The 18,685-nt window shown below is 35.3% G+C and overlaps 2 protein-coding genes across 11 annotated transcripts in view; one reads left to right on the forward strand and one right to left on the reverse strand.

Annotated features, from left to right (window-relative positions):
• The window catches only part of LRCH3 (leucine rich repeats and calponin homology domain containing 3), a 120,063-nt gene that overhangs the window by 78,810 nt on the left and 22,568 nt on the right, over window positions 1-18,685 (reverse strand). The window lies entirely within an intron of this gene.
• LOC306670405 (deoxynucleotidyltransferase terminal-interacting protein 2-like) lies at window positions 10,995-13,460 on the forward strand (the record flags this gene model as incomplete). The annotated part of the gene is made up of 2 exons (XM_079155078.1): window positions 10,995-11,066; window positions 11,112-13,460. The coding sequence occupies 2 exons, from the start codon at window positions 10,995-10,997 to the stop codon at window positions 13,380-13,382; spliced, it is 2,343 nt and encodes a 780-aa protein (XP_079011204.1). The 3' UTR covers window positions 13,383-13,460.

Raw genomic sequence — 18,685 nt, forward strand, 5'->3', positions numbered from 1 at the left:
CAAACTATCACAAACTCAGTGGCTTAAAATAACACAAAGTTCTTATTTCACAATTCTAAATATCAGATGTTGGAAATGGGTTCCTTAGGTGAAAATCAAGGTGTCATCAGTGCCAAGTTCCTTCTGGGGCCTCTAGGGCAGAATCCATTTCCTTCCCTTTCCAGTTTCTAGGAACTGCCCACATTCTTAGGCTCACAGCCTCATCCCTCCGACTTTATGGTAGCAACATTAAGCCAAGTCCTTCCCATGCTATTCCTTTTTCTGCCTCTTTATGCTTTTAAGGATCCTTGTGATACTGTCTGCCTCCCACATGTGCTCCTGCCCCCAGTGATCAGGATAATTTTCCTATGTTAAGGTCAGTTGATTAGCAACCTTAATTTCCCTTGCCATGTAATTTGACATATTCACAGGTTAGTTATTAGGATAGAGACATCTACATAATTCTGGAGGGTACAATTCTGCCCTTCATCTCCCTTAACTTTCTAAAACATATATTGTATTCTTGTGACTTTACTCAACATTTAGACCCATTCATGAAGCTGCATACTACGGTAGTTCCTTCATTTATACTATCTTCATAGTTTTCTACTGTATGAATATGCCACATTTACTTAAGTATTCTACCAATGAAGAACACTGTGTTTATAATACATTGATGTAGAAATATACCTAGAAATGAAAATGCTTATGTAATAAGATACACAAGCTGAGGCAGGAGGATCTCAAGCTTGAGGCTGCCTGAGGAACTTAGTAAGACCATCTCAAAGTTTAAAAAGAAAAAAAGAAAAAAATTTTAAAGGACTGGAGATGTAGTCAGAGGCATAATGCATAATATCCAATCCCCAGTACTCCTCCAAAAATTACATATGAATTTATATGTATTTTTTTTCAACATCACAAGAGAATGTCAAACTGTTTTCCAAAGTGGTTGTATCAATTTAAAATCCCTCAGCAGTGTACGAGAGTTCTTATGGTTAAGCATGCTTGCCCATGCTCGTTAGTATATTTAAATTTTTGTACAGCAGGATCTCATTGTGATTTTAATTTTCATTTCTGATTATTAATGACATAGAACAGTTTTTCAAATGTTTATTGGCCTTCTAAATTTCTTTTCTCATAGAGTGACTGTTTTGTTTTGTTTTCATTGCTGGGGATTGAACCCAGGGCTTTGTGCATGCCAGACAAGAGCTCTACCACTGAACTACTCTCCCAGCTTAAGTCTTTTAGTTTGTAGGATCTTATAAATTCTGAGTGAGTCCTTTGTCGGTTATATGTGTTACAGATATCTTCTTCCAAATAAGGAAGCAGATACAGATGCAAGCTAGACTCTTCTTAAACTAGTTCTTGATTGGTGCTGTGATCACCTGAGAATATTGGATTACCACTCCTTTACTCTTCCAAAGCAGACTCTGCCAGTGATTCTCCAGAAGTTTCCAGAAGCCTTCAATCTTAGACCAGGGTAGCACTGTTGATCCCTCTTGTTCTGGGCCTACTGCCTCTTGGACTGTGCAGCTACTGGTTCCTCCAGCTCTCCATCCTGCAGATGGCCATTGTGGACTATCCAGCTTCTGGTCATATAAGCCAATCTAATAAATTCCCTTTTTATAATCATACTTCCTATAGAGGACCCTGACTAATACATATGGAGAGCTGCTACTGCACTTCTAACTTTTGGTGAGAGAGGGCATGGGTCTAATGCTGAGTTGCTGTATCAGTCACCTTTATGCAGACTGGCAGATGAACAATGTACATTGTTTTTGTAATTTAATTTTCCCCTCATTGTATATTTGTTCTGGTTATATCTGTTGAAATAAAGTTTTATGTCTGCCAAATCTAATAAAAATGTTGGTTTGTATTTATAAAAAAAAAATACCTTCTTCCAATTTGTGGTTTAAAATTTTACTCTCCTTCTGGTATCATATGATGAAAGTCTTTACTTTTAATAGAGTAAAATTTAATTTTTTCAATTAATATTTTCCTTTCTCATTGTTTTGAGTTTTAAAAGAAATCTTTCTTCAACCCAAGGTCATAAAGATAGTCTCTTCTGTAAGTTTTACAGTTGATAATCACATTTAATTTATTAGGAACTGATCTTCTACAATTTGAGGTAGGATGGCGGTTTCATTTTTTTTCCCCATGGAGATATCCAATTGTTCCAATGACAGTTACAGAAAAGACCATTTTCTGCTCCACTATTTCCCTATAATGCCTTTGTCATACATCAGGTCTCTGTATTTGTGGGCCTGCAGGGTGCTCTCTAATTGGTTCCATGGCTCTGACTATCCTTATATCAGTACTACACAATCTTAGTATGGGAAATTTTTTAAATGGACCTATTATCATAAAAAATGCTTTCTGAAATTTTTATTGGTATAACACCGACTCAAGCAATTTGAGAAGAAACAACATCTTTGCACTATTGAATCTTTCAATCTATGAATATGGTTTAATTTTCCATTAACTAAAAGCTTCTTTAATGCCTCTCAGTGAAGTTTTATAATTTCCAACAGGTCTTTCAAAAAAAAATATTTTGGTATATTCTCAAGTTCTGATAATTTTATGGAAGGCATGTTTAAAGTTTTATTTTCTAACCATTTATTACTCATACATAGAAATATTTTAGTGTTTTGTTATTTGGTACCTAAATTTTTAAAATTAGATTTTCCTTGTGAATTAAGGTTTTTGTAATTCTTAAATTACCTCTTTTAATTCTATTGATACTATCTGCTTTGAAATCTTTTGCTTGTTGTGGTAGACACACTTTAATGTGACTTCCATTATCCCTGTTTATACCTTGTATAATAACCTCTCCTCTGTTTAAGGGTGGGTGGAACTTGTTACTTGCTTCTAACCAACAGAATATGGCAAAACTGATATGATGTCACCCTGGTGGTATGTTACATTACATAAGATTCTACCTTGCTACCAGAGTTGCTTCAGTCTGTCTCCCAGAGTCACTCTGCTGCTGCCTCTGAAAAAGCAGGCTGCTTCCCACAGCTGCAAGTAAATGAACTCTGTCAACAACCTGAGGGAGAGTCAATAAGAACTCAGCCCTGGGCAACAACTTGACTGTGATCTTGCAGCAGATTCAAAGGCCATGCCTGGACTTTTGACTTAAAAGTAATTAGGACATTTTTTATTCTTCAATTTCAACCTTTCAGGATCCTTATGTTTGAATGTTTCTTATAAATAGAACATAAGTAGATTTTGCTTTCTTTTTATTATCTGGATAATCTTTATTTTTAATCAAAACACTCAGTTTATATTTAACATAATTATCTCTTATGTTTGGATTCGTAAACGGGTCACGTTATTTGTGACAGATGCATTTCATTGACCTTTGAATATCTGTGTGTTCTTCTTTTTTACTATGAGAATCTCAATTGTGTTCAAAAGAAAAGTACCAACTAAAACAATAATAGTCCCAATTTCATTAATCATTAAACTAAGGAAATAAAGACTATTTTTACCAATTTTGACTTGGCACCTAAACTTGATACAAGAAATTCTCATTTATAGACAGTGTTCTGATTTTATATGTAAACTGAATGCTTGAAAATTACCTAATGTTTTAACATAAGGGGATTTCTTAGCTTTGCGGGACTAAATTTATACAATAATGTCATTGAAAATGTTATATATTTGCAAATATGTTCCTTTTCCAATTCTTCCTATCTCACTGCATGATGCTTTTGTTCTTTAAGTCAGCATTTTGGAATAATTTCAACTTTCTTTTTTCCCCAATCTAATCCTATCAATAAACAATGTCAGTGTCTTGGTCCAAGACATTTATAATAATCCATCCATTTCTCTTATTCTCTGTCACTGCTTCCTAGGATTATTCTAATGAATCAAATCAAATAACACTTAGAAAATTAATATAATGTAAAACGCAAAAATATAAGCATATACCAGTTTCCTAAAGGTTACAGCAACAGATCAAAAATGAAGAGCTGGGCAAGCTGGTGCACCCCTGTAATCCCAGCAGCTCGGAAGGCTGAGACAGGAGGATTGCCAGTTCAGAGACAGCCTCAGCAACTTAGTGAGGCCCTAAGCAACTCAGCAAGACCCTGTCTCTAAATAAAATACAAAAAAATTTTGAGGATGTGGCTCAATGGTTAAGTGCCCCTGGATTCAATACCAGATACCAAAAAGAGAGAGAGAGAGAGAGAGAGGGAAAAAAAAAAGAACAAAAGACAACCTCTTCCAATTATGCTCCATTTTTAAAAGAAAAAAATATTATATGCATAACTACACATTTATTTAAGATTTGTATTAAAATATTTAAAAGTTTCCTTATCCTTCAATGAGATTAAATAACTGGAGAGGTTACCGTATGTCACTAGAGTAAGTCCTTTTTGACTTCACACATACAGATAATACCAGTATTGTTACATAAGCCTCTTAAGTTTCCATCTCTGTCAGTGTAATCAATCTTAGGTTGTTTTCCAGACTGCAAACTCAATTGAGATTTGCCAAGTACTATAAAAAGCCACAAACTGGATCATAAACAATTTTTCAATTAAGTTATTAAGTTACTTCTATGCATCATATTCTGAATATGGCCTTGGTCTTTCAAAAGCCATTCTCTTGGCTTCTAATGTGAGCGACACAAGACAACTTTATCAGTCTTTGGTATTGACCTTGAAAGTATAATTCAGTTGCCCAAAGCAGAAAAAGTCTGTTTTGGCCTGATACATTTATGAATATGAGAAATCTGGGGGTACAAGGAAATATCATGGATGTTGCAATTGATTAAAACAAATATTTCAATGAAAAAAGTTTATCATCTCTTTTGCAAACTCCTGATTATTTTGATTTACAAAAATCTTTCCCTCAAAATCAAACTTATTTTAAAGGTATTTAAGTTTTTAAATAATATGCTAAACAAAAAAGCCAAAACATTTAGCTGAGCATAGTGGTGCACACCTATAACCCCAGTTACTTTGTAGGCTGAACAGGAGGCTTTTGAGTGCAATATCAGCCTGGGTAAGATGGTGCGATCCAGAGTCAAGAGTGAGAGACTGGGGTTGGGGGCTCTAAACAATAGTAAAAAATAAAAAAATTCTTCAATATAAATGGAAGGAGGAGCCTAAGTATGATCACTATAGGATCATACAGCAAATTTTACTATTATTCCTGATAGACAAATCATAATTGTATATTTTTATATGATATACTGTGATGTTTTGATGTATGTATACAATGTGGAATGATTAAACAAGATAAAATTTTATCTTTATGCTTTTCTGGTTTGAAGAAATATTATATAAGCTGCTGGGCATGGTGGCACACACCTCTGATCCCAGCAACTTAGGAGGCTGAGGTAGGAGGATTGCAAGTTTGAGGTCAGCCTCAGCAATTTAGCAAGACCTTGAACCAAAATAAAACATAATGGAAAGGACTTGGGATGTAGCTCCTGGGTTCTATCTCCAGTAATAAAAAAGAAAAGAAAACAAGTACTTTATTACCTGAATTGAAAATAATTTATTTTATTAGGAGGCTGAGGCAGGCAAATTGTCTGAGCCCAGATGTTCAAGGCCAGCCTGGGCAATATGCCAAGTACCTGTCTTGGGCCTGGGGTGGGGGGCGTAATTTATTTTTAAACAAGTATTGTGGTAAAGTAAAACAAATCCAACTACTGAATGGAAAAAAAGTTTAACTATAGATAAATACGTTATGATTAAAAAAAAAAAAAAAAACCAGCTTCAGAGATATCTGCCCTTCCATGTTTACTGTAACACTACTCACAATAGCCAAGAAATGGAAACAATCTAAGTGTCCATCAACTGATGAATGGATAAAGAAAATGTGGTACATATACACAATGGAATATTATTCAGACATAAAGAAGAATAAAATTATGGCATTTGCAGATAAATGGATGGAGTTGGAGAATATCATGCTAAGTAAGATAAGCCAATCCCAAAAAAACCAAAGGCCAAATGTTTTCTTTGAAAAGTGGATAATGATACATAACAGGGTGGTGGGCATAAGAGAAGAATGGAGGAAGGATGGAGTTTGTAGAGGGAAATGAGGGGTGGGGTGGGGGCAGGGGAAAGGGAATATAATGGAATGAGACAAACATCATTACCCTATGTACATGTATGATTACACAAATGGTGTGACTCTACTTCATGTATAACCAGAGAAATGAAAAGTTGTACCCCATTGTGTACAATGAATAAAAAAAAAAAATAGCCAAGAAATGGATACAACCTAAGTGTCCACCAACTGATGAATGGTTAAAGAAAATGTGTACAAATACAAAATGGAATATTATTCAGCCATATAAAAGAAATGGAATTTTGTCATTTATAACAACATGGATGAAATTGAAGATCATTTTATTAAGTGAAATATACCAGGGACAGAAAGACAAGTATTGCACAATCTCACCTGTGGAATATAAATAAAGGTTAATCTCACAGAATGTAAGAGAACAGTGATTACCAGAGGCTGAGAGTGTAGGATGATGGGAGGGATGGAGAGAGATACTAAGTTATGATTAGATAGGAATAAGAGGTTCCGGTAGGTTACTACACAGTAGGGTGACTATAGATAATGATAATCTACTATATATCTCAAAAAGCCAGAAGAAAGGAGTTTGAATGTTTTTACCAAAAAGAAGTAAAAGTTTACAGAGATAAATGTTTAACCTGATTTAAACATTATATAATGTATAACATATCAATATATCACCTGATACCACAAAAATATATACAACCACTATATGTATTAAATAAATTTAAATAAGAATAAAAATAAATAATAACTGACTGAATGGATACACAAATAGAAACAAAAGATGTAAATAAATAAGTAAATATGAGATGAACCACAACTGTAAAACCAAGTGCTTCTGGAATATTTACAATATAATGGCCTTAGACTTTTTTAACTATTCTTATGTATAATGTTTTTAATTTACTATATTCCTCTATTTAAAAATATACATGCAAATTAATTAATTTATCTCTTATCTGCATGGACTTACAGATTTTCATTTTACTCAGTGGTTTATTTAATCCAGTAAAGTCCTTATTTATTTTAGTGCTCATATTGTCCCAGACTTGCCTGTGGGAATTCTGTTTCAGACTAGCTACTGTATCTTTTTGATATGTCACCATTAAACAAAACAAAACAAACAAAAAATCCTTTTATTCTGGTACAAAATGTTCCAGGCTTATATAGCAACTTCTTTGCCCCAGTTCTGAAATCAGCTATTTTTTACCTTTGTGTAATAGAAACATTTGTGTCAAGTAGATTTGGGTGTCGGGGGAGAGTTGGAGGAGGGGGGAGACCAGCAATTCTGAAGGAAGCTGCAGAATTAAATGAATGCTATTGTTTTAAATTACTAAATTTTGGAGGGTTTTGGAGTGGTCCATTAAACATCAATGGAAAAGCAAACCAGATATTGCTACCTGAAGTGGAGTGCTACCATAACAAAACCCTGAAACATCTGCACTGGCTTTAGAACCTTAGGGGCCTCACAGAGCTTGTTAGCAGAGACTGGAACACAGTAAAAAAAATTGCTACTGAAGACCATATAAGAGGACTCTAGTTTTGTTCCAGCAGAACAATTAAAGAAACTATAACCAGTAGTAAAGTGATAGAAAAGGCACTTACTGGTTTTAAATTATATAAGAACATGTGCCTATCTGTTGTGAGACTTCTGTTTGTTGAAGTTAGGAACTATGTGACAACAAAAATCACTAAATATTTATCTTAAATTCTGGTGGCAATGCTGGGGATTGAAACCAGGGTGCAGGCATGCTAAGCATGCGCTTTACTTTTGAGCTTCACCCCCAGCCCTTTATCTTAAATCTTAATGATGACAAAGAAAAATGCACCTGTTTACAAATACACACACACACACACACACACACACACACACACACACACACACACACATATATCCCAGCAATTTTCTACCTAATTTATTTTTAGATATCATTCAAATACATTATATATTTTTCCTTCTCATATAATGCAGAGGAAACAAAAGAGGGCAATCAGCTTTCAAAACTAATCTTTTAGCATTCTTAGGAAAATACAGCAATTTCTGTCTTGAATGGGTTCTGAGTTCACATAAGACTGAAAAAAACAACTGGGCACAGTGACCCACACCTGTAATCCTAGCAGCTCAGGGGGCTGAAGCAGGAGGTTCCCAAATTCAAACCCAGCCTCAGCAATGAGTGAGGCCCTAAACAACTTAGTGAGAGCACCTGTTTCAATATAAAAAATTTTAAAAAGGGCTGAGGATATTGCTCAATGGTTAATCTACGGTACCAGAAAAAGAAAAAAAAAAAAAAAAAAAGACTGAAAAAATAGACTCAATTTTAGAAAGTTTACAAACTTCTACAGTATTTTTTAATCCTTTAAAATGTCTTAAATTGCTGAGTGCGGTGGCGCACACCTGTAATTCCAGCAGCTCGGGAGGCTGAGGCAGGAGGATTGAAAGTTCAAAGCCAGCCTCAGCCTCAGCAAGGTCCTAAGCAACTCAGTGAGACCCTATCTCTAAAGTACAAAATAGGTCTGGGGATGTGGTTCAATGGTCAAGTGCCCCTGAGTTCAATCCCCAGTACCTCTTCCAAAATGTCTTAACTTATCTTTCATTATTGCTGATCATGTAGATCATGTACTCTGCCAAAAAAGTTTCTTCCTTTTTTTTTTTCTCATTCTTTCTGATTTCGTTCTTTCTGATTTGGCACTGGGGATTCAAACTACGGTCTTGTACACACCAAGTAAGTACTCTACCACTGAGCTACATAACCAGGCCTTTTAAATTTTTTTTTTTTTAATTTTGAGACAGGGAATTGCTAAATTGCCCACACTGGCTTTGAACTTCCAGTTGTCCTACCTCAGCCTCATTCCTCAGCCTTCCAAGTAGGTGTAATTACAGGCATGTGCCAAAAAAAAAAAAGTTTTCAAAACCATACCCTGAAACAAAAACAAAACAAAACAAATTCTTAATTGAGATGAATGATAGAGCCAGATTTTACTTGGGCTCTACAATTTCTGGCCATCTCAATCTCTAGAACACTGCAGAATCTCCCTCCCTAGCAAGCTCAGTGCCATGCATGAAATAATACTACCTTTTTTTTTTTTTTTGGCAAGTGAGATACATGCTAAGAGGTACTCTATTCTAAATGTATCCCTTTTACTAACTGTTCAATTGTTTTATAATTTTATTAATTAGGAGCTACTTTCTGGGAACAACATGCAACCCAAAGACATAACAGAAATTCCTACAATGTGCATTCTTAATCCTGTGAAAAGCTATTGGGAAACATTTATTAATTGACATGCATTTTCTCTCTAGCTAGTTTCCTATCTACTTCTGTTTAAGGCTATGAAGATCACAAAGTGCAAAAGGCAATATAAATTACTAATATGATACTCTTCACTTCTCATAAGTTGGCAAGAAGAAAAATCTTTAAAAATGCTAGATTACTTATAGTACAATAGCTTGTTAATAAAAAAATCTTTTTAAATAATTACAAATATCTAAGCTGTATTTCAATGTTTAGCACAACCAAAATCTTCATTTCTTCTTAGAAGGCTTCACAATTTCACCTTTTCTTTCAGATACATCTGAAAGATGTAGTATTTCTACAATGAATCAAAATAAATAAATTAAAAAAAAAAGATTGTAGTATTGCAATCATCACTCTTGATTCTTCTTAAACTGTCTGAAGCAACTTTCTTTTTTCACAGACCAGTGCCTTTTGTAACATAAGAGCCTGAGATCAATACATCTGACCCACTATATCCAGTTATACTCTTTTTCACTCCTATTTTTCTCACTTTTATTCATGAACTCTCAGAAAAATCAATATGGTGACACATCTGTTAAAAGGAACTGATTATCTGGATCACAACCAAAGTAAACTAATTTCAGTTGAACCAATCAATACAAATATTTTCATTTTAAACAACTTATACTCTGTACACCCACAACAGATAATGCTGAAATCATTCAGTCCTACACAGAGTTCAGTTTTGCCAACTGTTCTATAAGAGCAAGTTATCTAAAGTACACAGGGAAAAGGAACCAAGGAACACACTTCCCAAATCTCATTTAAAAACTGATGTTTGGGTCATTGTGTACTGAGTATTATCATAAATTTGTCTATAGTCAGACACTTTTTAGGGTGTATGCTCAGTTCACAATGTTCTCAATTTCATTCTCCTTCACAGGGACTGACCATTCCTCCCTCTCAGATTTTCAGTCATCTATGCCAGTGATTTTTAACCTTGGGACCCTCTTAAAGTAAGTAATTTCGTACTTTGAGCTCCCCCAAGTCATGGTAACCTGGTAAATTCCTGCCTCTCCTTCAAAGAACCACCTCCAGCATGAGCACTCAGCCTAGACACTCAGGTTCTCACGCTGTATTCCATTACTCCACTATAGTAGTTATCACATGGTATTACTCATTAAGTTAAAAATTCCTTGAGACCAAAAACTTCGTGCTATTTGCAACTAACACAACACCTCATTGAGGCAATCCAGGGACAAAGCCCAAGGACTAACCCATTCTAGGCAAGCTCTATACCACTGAGGTACACCCCAGCCCCTTTTATTTCTATTTTTTGAGACAGGGTCTCACCTGGGTCGGTCTTGAACTTGCAATCTGCCTGCCTCAGTCTCCCAATCTCAGGTTTACTAAAAGGCCAAGTTTATTTGCTAGAATTAAGTTAACTTAGTATGCTGGCACTGGATATTTCATGCTACTCACATCTCTAAGTTGCTATTTTATGTCTTTTTTAAAAAATTAGAACAATTACTTCTGAATAAACAGTTTATTTGGCAGGTAACTAACCAATTAATTTTTAAAATGTGGGCTCCATGAATGGAAGCACTAGAAAGGATACTTTATATACAGAAAATGTTGTGGATCTGTCAGATCACATACACACTGTCACCCAATGCTCTGCAACAGGAATTATAAATAAGGTGGGTAATCTGATAAAGAATTAAAATCCAGAAAATGGTGGTCACCAGGTCTACACGTTCTCGGGCCAGGATTCAAGTCGTAGCCTCTGAAAGTTCCCAGCAGAAGGTAGGAGAACCCAAGTCTCCTCCGTTTCTCCTCAACGCTTCATAGAGCAGCGCTCAGGCAGGTGGCGCGGCGCGAAGGGCCGATGGCGAAGGCACGAGCTTTCGGAGTGCCGCGAGTTTTGCTGAAGGGATTCAAGCATGTCCAGAAAGCAGGAAGGAATGTGGATCTGATGACCAAAGTATTACTGAATCACTGCAGACTGATGGTGATAAAAGATCAGGCCCTAGAACTCCTAAAACCAGAAAGAGGAAGAGCAGAGCTACAGCCTCGCTAGCAGAGATAACTGAACCATCTACTGATGGAGAGAACTCTGAAGCAGAGTCAAATTATTCTTCTGTTTCTGAGGTCCAGGAGCCTATTGTAAGAATAACCAGGAGAAGAAAGATCATAATTACACCCACCGCCGTGTCTCGTGTTAGGAAAAGGACGATAACTCTGATAAATGAGCCTCTTACTGAAGAAGTTGTCTCTGAAGCAGAATCTCATGTTTCATGTATTTCGAGAATTGTGCCTTCTACAGAAGTAACAAGAAGAAGGAAGGCTAAGTCTCTAACAAATCTAAGCCAAGAATCAGATGCAGAAGCTACAGCTGATGCTGAGTCATGCTCCTACATTTCAATCTCTGAAATTACACCTAAGAGAAAAACCAGAAATGTGCAGAGTAAGTTAAAGGCAGAAATTGAGAAGAAAGATACTAAGGTTGTACCAGGAAATGAAAAGCAAATCATAAATACACCTGTGAATTCAAAGGATGCAGATACCAGACAGGATTCTCAGTTACCAGCAGGATTTCCTTCTCAGATAAATAAACCAAATTTCTGTAATAGTGAAATTTACAATGACTTTAATGATGATCCCTTCCATAAAAATTCAGACCAAGTACTAACAGTGCAAAAACACCAACATCTTAATGTAAGGGAGGAAAAAGAGACCAGTATTGCATCTCTTAGAGAAACATCATCTCTTAAAGAGGACAGTGGAATAATAGATGAGGGAAAAGAAGTTAATGGGAAAGGTTCTCAGTTGAATCTTTCTGAACTTAAGGACACAAGCCTTCAATCATTAGTGTCTCAGAAACATTCAACCCCCCAAAAGAAAACCACATCAGAGCACTCAAATCTGAACTGTGAGGCTATAATGAAATCATTAGCAAAAACATTTGCAGTTGTGGAAGTGAACAGATGGAGTGAAAAGAGAAATAGCACCATAAAAACAAGTGACATAACAAAGTTCAGTGATGATGATGAAGAGTGTACTAGAATAGATGTCAGTGAAGACAACAGCAAAAGGAGTGAAAACCTAGAATGTGATACCAAACTCTCCAAGTCTGAGCTCAACACTTCTCAGGAGATAGGTGATTCTGTTTTATTAGTTCTTAGCAGTGATGAAAGCCAGCTGTCCGAAAACAGTGAAAGTGAAGAGGACACTCTGTGTTTTGTTGAAAATAGTGGCCAAAAGGAGTCAATAAGTGGAGACTCAGGAAATACATCATGCAAAAATGCATTCTTTGTAATAGATACAACTCCTGGATTGAGTGCTGATAAAAATTTTTATTTGGAAGAGGAAGACAAAGCAAGTGAAGTTGCCATTGAGGAAGAAAAAGAGGAAGAGGAAGATGATGAAAACAGTGAAGAACTGTCAGATAATGACAGAAATGAAGATGATGAGTGTAGTGATGAAGATGACTTACTAAATAACACAAAGTCTAAACTTCTGAAATTGACAAGTAGCAGCATAGACCCTGGTCTGAGTATCAAGCAGTTGGGTGGTCTGTATATTAATTTCAATGCAGACAAACTACAGTCTAACAAGAGAACTCTGACACAGATAAAGGAAAAGAAGAAAAATGAGCTTCTGCAGAAAGCTATCGTTACACCTGATTTTGAAAAAAACTATTGCATTCCACCATACAGTGAATCAAAACGTCAACTTCAGAAAAAACGCAGGAAAGAGCGACAAAAAACAGCAGGTGATGGCTGGTATGGTATGAAAGCTCCAGAATTGACAGATGAACTGAAAAATGATCTCAAAGCACTGAAGATGAGAGCAAGCATGGACCCAAAAAGATTCTACAAGAAAAATGATAGAGATGGCTTTCCTAAGTATTTCCAGGTTGGAACCATTGTTGACAATCCAGCTGACTTCTACCATTCACGAATTCCCAAGAAGCAAAGGAAAAGAACTATTGTGGAAGAACTGCTGGCTGATTCTGAATTCAGAAGATACAACCGAAGGAAGTATTCAGAGATCATGGCTGAAAAAGCAGCAAATGCAGCAGGAAAAAAGTTCCGTAAGAAGAAGAAATTCCGCAATTAAGACTCACGAAGCATACCACAGTATTTTATGTCACATCTTTGTTAAATGAGTTTTAAAAACTTAACACCATCATGTAATTTAATATAGACTGGTTCTGTTTATATAGGGATTTTTGTTTGGAAATAAAGTTGATTAACAGAGAAAAAAAAAAAAAAAAAAAAAAAAAGAATTAAAATCCAGAATATAAAAAGTACCCCTAAAACTCAATAATAAAATTAAAAGAATTTAAAAATGGGGCAAATGATTGGCACAGTTTCCCAAATAAGATATAAAATTATCAATAAACATATGAAAAAGTTTCTCAATATTACCAATCATTAGGGAAATACTAATCAAAGCCACAATGAGATACCACTTCTCATCCATCAGAATGGCTACAAGAAAAAAAATTAGAAAATAACAAGCAATGATGAGGAGATGGAGGAGACACTGCAACCCTCGTACAGTGATGATGGGGAGTAAAATAGTGGAGCCACTGTGGAAAAGAGTATGAAAATTCCTCAAAACATTAAATATAGTAATGTGTTTATGATACATATGACCCAGCAACTCTACTTATGCATATATAACAAAAATAACTGAGGGCAAGAACTTGAACAGTTATTTGTACATCAATATTCACAGCAGCATTATTCACAAAAGCCAAAAGGTATAAACAACACAAATGTCCACTAGTGGATGCAAGAAAAAACCAAATGTGGCATATTCAGACAATAGAACATGATTCAGCCTTAAAAATGAACTTAGTTCTGATACATGTTTCAACATAGATGAACCTTTTTTTTTTTAATTGTAAACAAACGGGATACATGTTGTTTCTCTGTTTGTACATGGAGTAACATAGATGAATCTTAAAAACTATTTCATTTAACAGACTAAGTGAAATAGGCCAGACCTCAAAAGATAAATATGATTCCACTCACATGGTGCCTGAAATATTCAAAGTCACAAAGACATAAAGTAGAATGGTTACCAGGAACTGGGGTGGGGGAAAGGAATGAGGAGTGATTGTTTAATTGATAGAGTTTAAAATGATGAAAAAGTTCTACAGAGTCCTGATGATTATACAACCATGTGAATGCACTTAGTACCAGTAAACTGTACACTTAAAATAGTCAAAATGATAAATTTATGTATGTTTTCATCAAATGTATAGTAATCAAGATAGAGAAGAAATGTAATCTACCTCTTTTTACTGATATGTATGTTAAAAGTCACTAAAATCATAGACTTTTCTAATAACTATCTATGCTTCATCAATAAATCACAGCATCAAAAATCCAAAGTATTCCTGAATTTCAAATCTCAAAAATTAGTCTTACAACTGTGTAATAGTGATTGGCAGTTGTTTATTCAATTCCTTCCTTTCGAACTCTATCTCTCTTTGCCAGGGGGGAAAAATCCTTTAATATTTTCTTCTATTCAGTCATGTAATTATGACAATAAGATTTATTTCTTTAAATCCCAATCACTAAGTCAGGAAAACTTACGTTCCTTCCAGTTCAAATACAGATTAATGTTTTGAACAGTATGGTATTTATTAAAAAATGCTAGCACTCAAAAGTCTTATGTTCTTCTAATAACTCCTTCAGGCCATCCCACACAATGACATCATCCTTACCAAATAAAGCCCTTTATACAATATCCATATACAGTACCATCACTTTGTATGAGACCAGTCACTGCCATGAATGCAAAAAGGATCATATATTATGAAAAATAATAAGGAATTTTTAACCCTGAGCATTACAATAGAATATTCTAGGAATAATATCCTTTAATACATAATGAAATAAGTATAAACTATAAAAAACTTCTAAAATACATTCAATATGAAATATAGTAAAAAGTAAAATTCTTAAGGCCAAATCCTTAGTTTTATTTAACAGTAATTATTTAAAATATTAACCAATAACTAACAAACCACAATGACATTATTCATGGTGCTTCCCATAAGCTGAAGGAAATCAAGCAGAAAGAATACAAAATTGCCTGTTAAATGAAAGCATTTTGATGACTGTTGTTTGCTACACTTCTGAAAATTTCTCTTCAAATTTGCCACATTATAAAAACACTCTATACTTGGATATTTTCTTTTGGTTTTCAACCACTATACCTAAGAAAATTTTGTTGATATAAAATGCAATAAAAATCATTTCATTTTAGCTATTATTATGTAATCCAGGAAGGTAAGAAAAAGAATGTTTTCTAATGCTTTTCATTTTGAAGTCATATTATTTTTATATGACTTATGAGTTGACTTAAAATTGTTTTTGATTTTAATCAAAGCAGTAAATTTATATAATTAGAAATGCCAACTGGTGATTTCTGCTTCCAGGAAGATGGACTAGACAGATGTATTTTTTCCATATTCCTTCTGCTAAGTACAACTAAAAACCGTGGATATTATATAATATGTCCATTATAAAATAGACATAAGAGAACTTTAAAAGTTTGAAAAAAGATGGATAGGGACTTTAGGATTCAAGGAACGAAAGTGTTGAGTTCACTGGTTTGTGTTTGTGTGTGTTTCTTTTGTCTTACATATCCCAGACTTGGAGCTGACATCTCCAATTTGCCAATCCCAAAACATCAAGGGGCAGAAACAAGACAAAGAAAAGAAAAACAAAAACAAAATCCCCAACAAAACCCTGCTTTTTTTTAGCCAAAAGACCAGGAAAGCAGCAGTTAACAAAACAGAAAAAAAAATTTTTTTTTAAGTCAAGGGTATTTAATGACTCACTGATGATACTTTAAATGAAATCATGCTTGCTTTTTTTTTCATTTAAAAATTTTTTATTTGTTCTTTTTAGTTATACATGAGAATAGAATGTTTTCTGACATATCAACATACATGGAATATAACTTCACATTGTGGTTTTACATGATGTGAAGTTACACTAGTTGTGTTTTCATAAATGATCATAGGAAAGTTATGTCCGATTCATGCTACTGTCTTTTCCATTTCCCTTCCCGTCCCCTGATGCCCATCCCCCCTCCAACTGGGAAACCTCCACTCTCCCCCTCACCTATTGGAGTCAGCATCTGCATATCTGAGAGAATATTTGGCCTTCTTGGGGGGGATTGGCTTATTTCACTTAGCATGATAGCCTCCAGTTACGTACATTTAAGGTAAATGCCATCATTTCATTCTTCTTTATGGCTGAGTAATATTCCATTGTGTATATGTACCACATTTCTAAAAATCCAACTATTGAAGGGCATCTAGGTTGGTTCCATAGTTTTGCTGAGGAGTAGGATAACTAAGTCAAATGGTGGCTTCATTCCAAGTTTTCTGGGGAATTTCCATACTGCTTTCCATAATGGTTGCACCAATTTGCATTCCCATCAGCAATGTATGAGTGTACCTTTTTCCCCACATCTTGCCAAAATTTATTATTTGTATTTTTGATAATTACCATTCTGACTAGAGTGAGATGAAATCTCTGTGTAGTTTTAATTTGCATTTCTCTAATTACTAGTGATGAATATTTTTTCATGTATTTTTTGACCATTCACATTTCTTTGTGAAGTGTCTGTTCATTTCCTTTTATTGATTGAGTTATTTATGGATTGGTTATTTGCTTTTTGGCTTTAAGTTTTATGAGTTCTTTATGTATCCTAGAGATTAATGCTTATCTGAGGTACAGGTGGCAGAGATTTTTTTCCCATTCTGTAGGCTCTCTCTTCATGTTCTTGATTGTTTCCTTTGCTATGAAGAAGCTTTTTAGTTTGATACAATACCATTTATTGATTCTTGATTCTACTTCTTGAGCTTTAGGAGTCTTGTTGAGGAATTCGGTTCCTAAGCCAACATGATGGAGTTTGGGCCTACTTTTGCTTCTGGTAGGCACAGAGTCTCTGGTCTAATGCCTAGGTCCTTGATTCACTTTGAGTTGAGTTTTGTACAGGGTGAGAGAGAGGGGTCTGATTTCATTTTATTACATATAGATTTCCAAGCAAAACAGAAAACTTTAAGACAATAACTGCTCTTCTTTAATCAAACACCTCAGAAAACACTGTGGCTTCATTCCCAAAAGCTGAGGGGGAGCCTAACCTTCCTTAGTAATCTGTTCTCTCTCCTTACCAGGGTAATATCAGAGAAGACTACTTAGAGAGCTGGAGACTGATGGTAAGGAGGCTCCTTTCTACCATGTAAACAGAGGTCTGTAGAGATCATGTCAGGACCTTAGAATTCTACCCCTACCCAGCAGTGATGAGGCATCTTCTACCTCCCTCCTGGTGTAGTGTTAGAAGAGATCAAGAGTTTCTCCACCAACCAGCAGTATCAGCCTCTGCCCCTGTGGTGTTGCCAGTGGTTTGCTTATAACCCTTTCAGCCAGCAGGGTATCCATGCAGGCCTTTTTGGGAGCTGGTAATGCCAAATCTGCCTAACAGAAAAAAAGGTCCTCCTGTACACTCAGGTATCAATGAAGGTCAAGTGGGAAACCTGGATCTCTGCCTCCACCTGGTAGTAATGAGGCAGCCATCTTCTCCCCTACAAGAGTGATGCCAGACAACACCAACTAAAACAAAGGTTGAAATAAGAGACAAAAAGTGCAGGTTTCAATGGGAAATATTTGTAATGCAAGAACCAAGTAAACCTCAAAGTGAATGAAAAACAACCAACATTAAGGTGGCAGAGATGGTAAGCCATTATAAAACCACTTCAATGAGCAATTATAAACTCTCTGGGAACAAACGAAAAACAGAAAACCTCATCAAAGAAACAGAATAAAATGGAAAATTTAGAACAGAAAAATACAACTGAAAAAACTCAAAGAGTAGCATCAACAGAAAAATGGAGGGCATGGAGAAAAGAAGTAAACCAGAATAAAGAACAACAGAGATTATCTAATCTTAACGACAGAGAGAAAGTACACTGAAAAAAATCAAATAAATAGAGGCGTCACTGACCTATATCATCAGCATTCTGAGGGGGTCAGAGAAAAAAAGGAAGGAAGGCCTGGAAAAGAAGTTGAAGAAAAGTGACAGAAAGTTTCCTAAATTTGGCAAATCATGAACCTACGGGCTCAAGCTGAACAAACCCAAACATGATACTCCCCCAAAAATGTGCACTAAGACATATTACTGCTAAACTTCTGAAAGCTGAAGATAAAGAAAAAAAAATCTTGAAAGCAGTGAGAGAGAAACAACAGAAATGACAGTGGATTCATATTGGAAATCAGAGGCCAGAAGGAAGTGGCACATCTTTCGAATGCTCAAAGAAAAGAACTGCTCATTGTATATCCAGCTGTATATCCTTCAGAAGTGCAGAAGAAATCAAGATATTTACAGATTAA

This window comes from Sciurus vulgaris (genome assembly GCF_902686455.1).
Source record: "Sciurus vulgaris genome assembly, chromosome: 10".
NCBI lineage: Eukaryota > Metazoa > Chordata > Mammalia > Rodentia > Sciuridae > Sciurus > Sciurus vulgaris.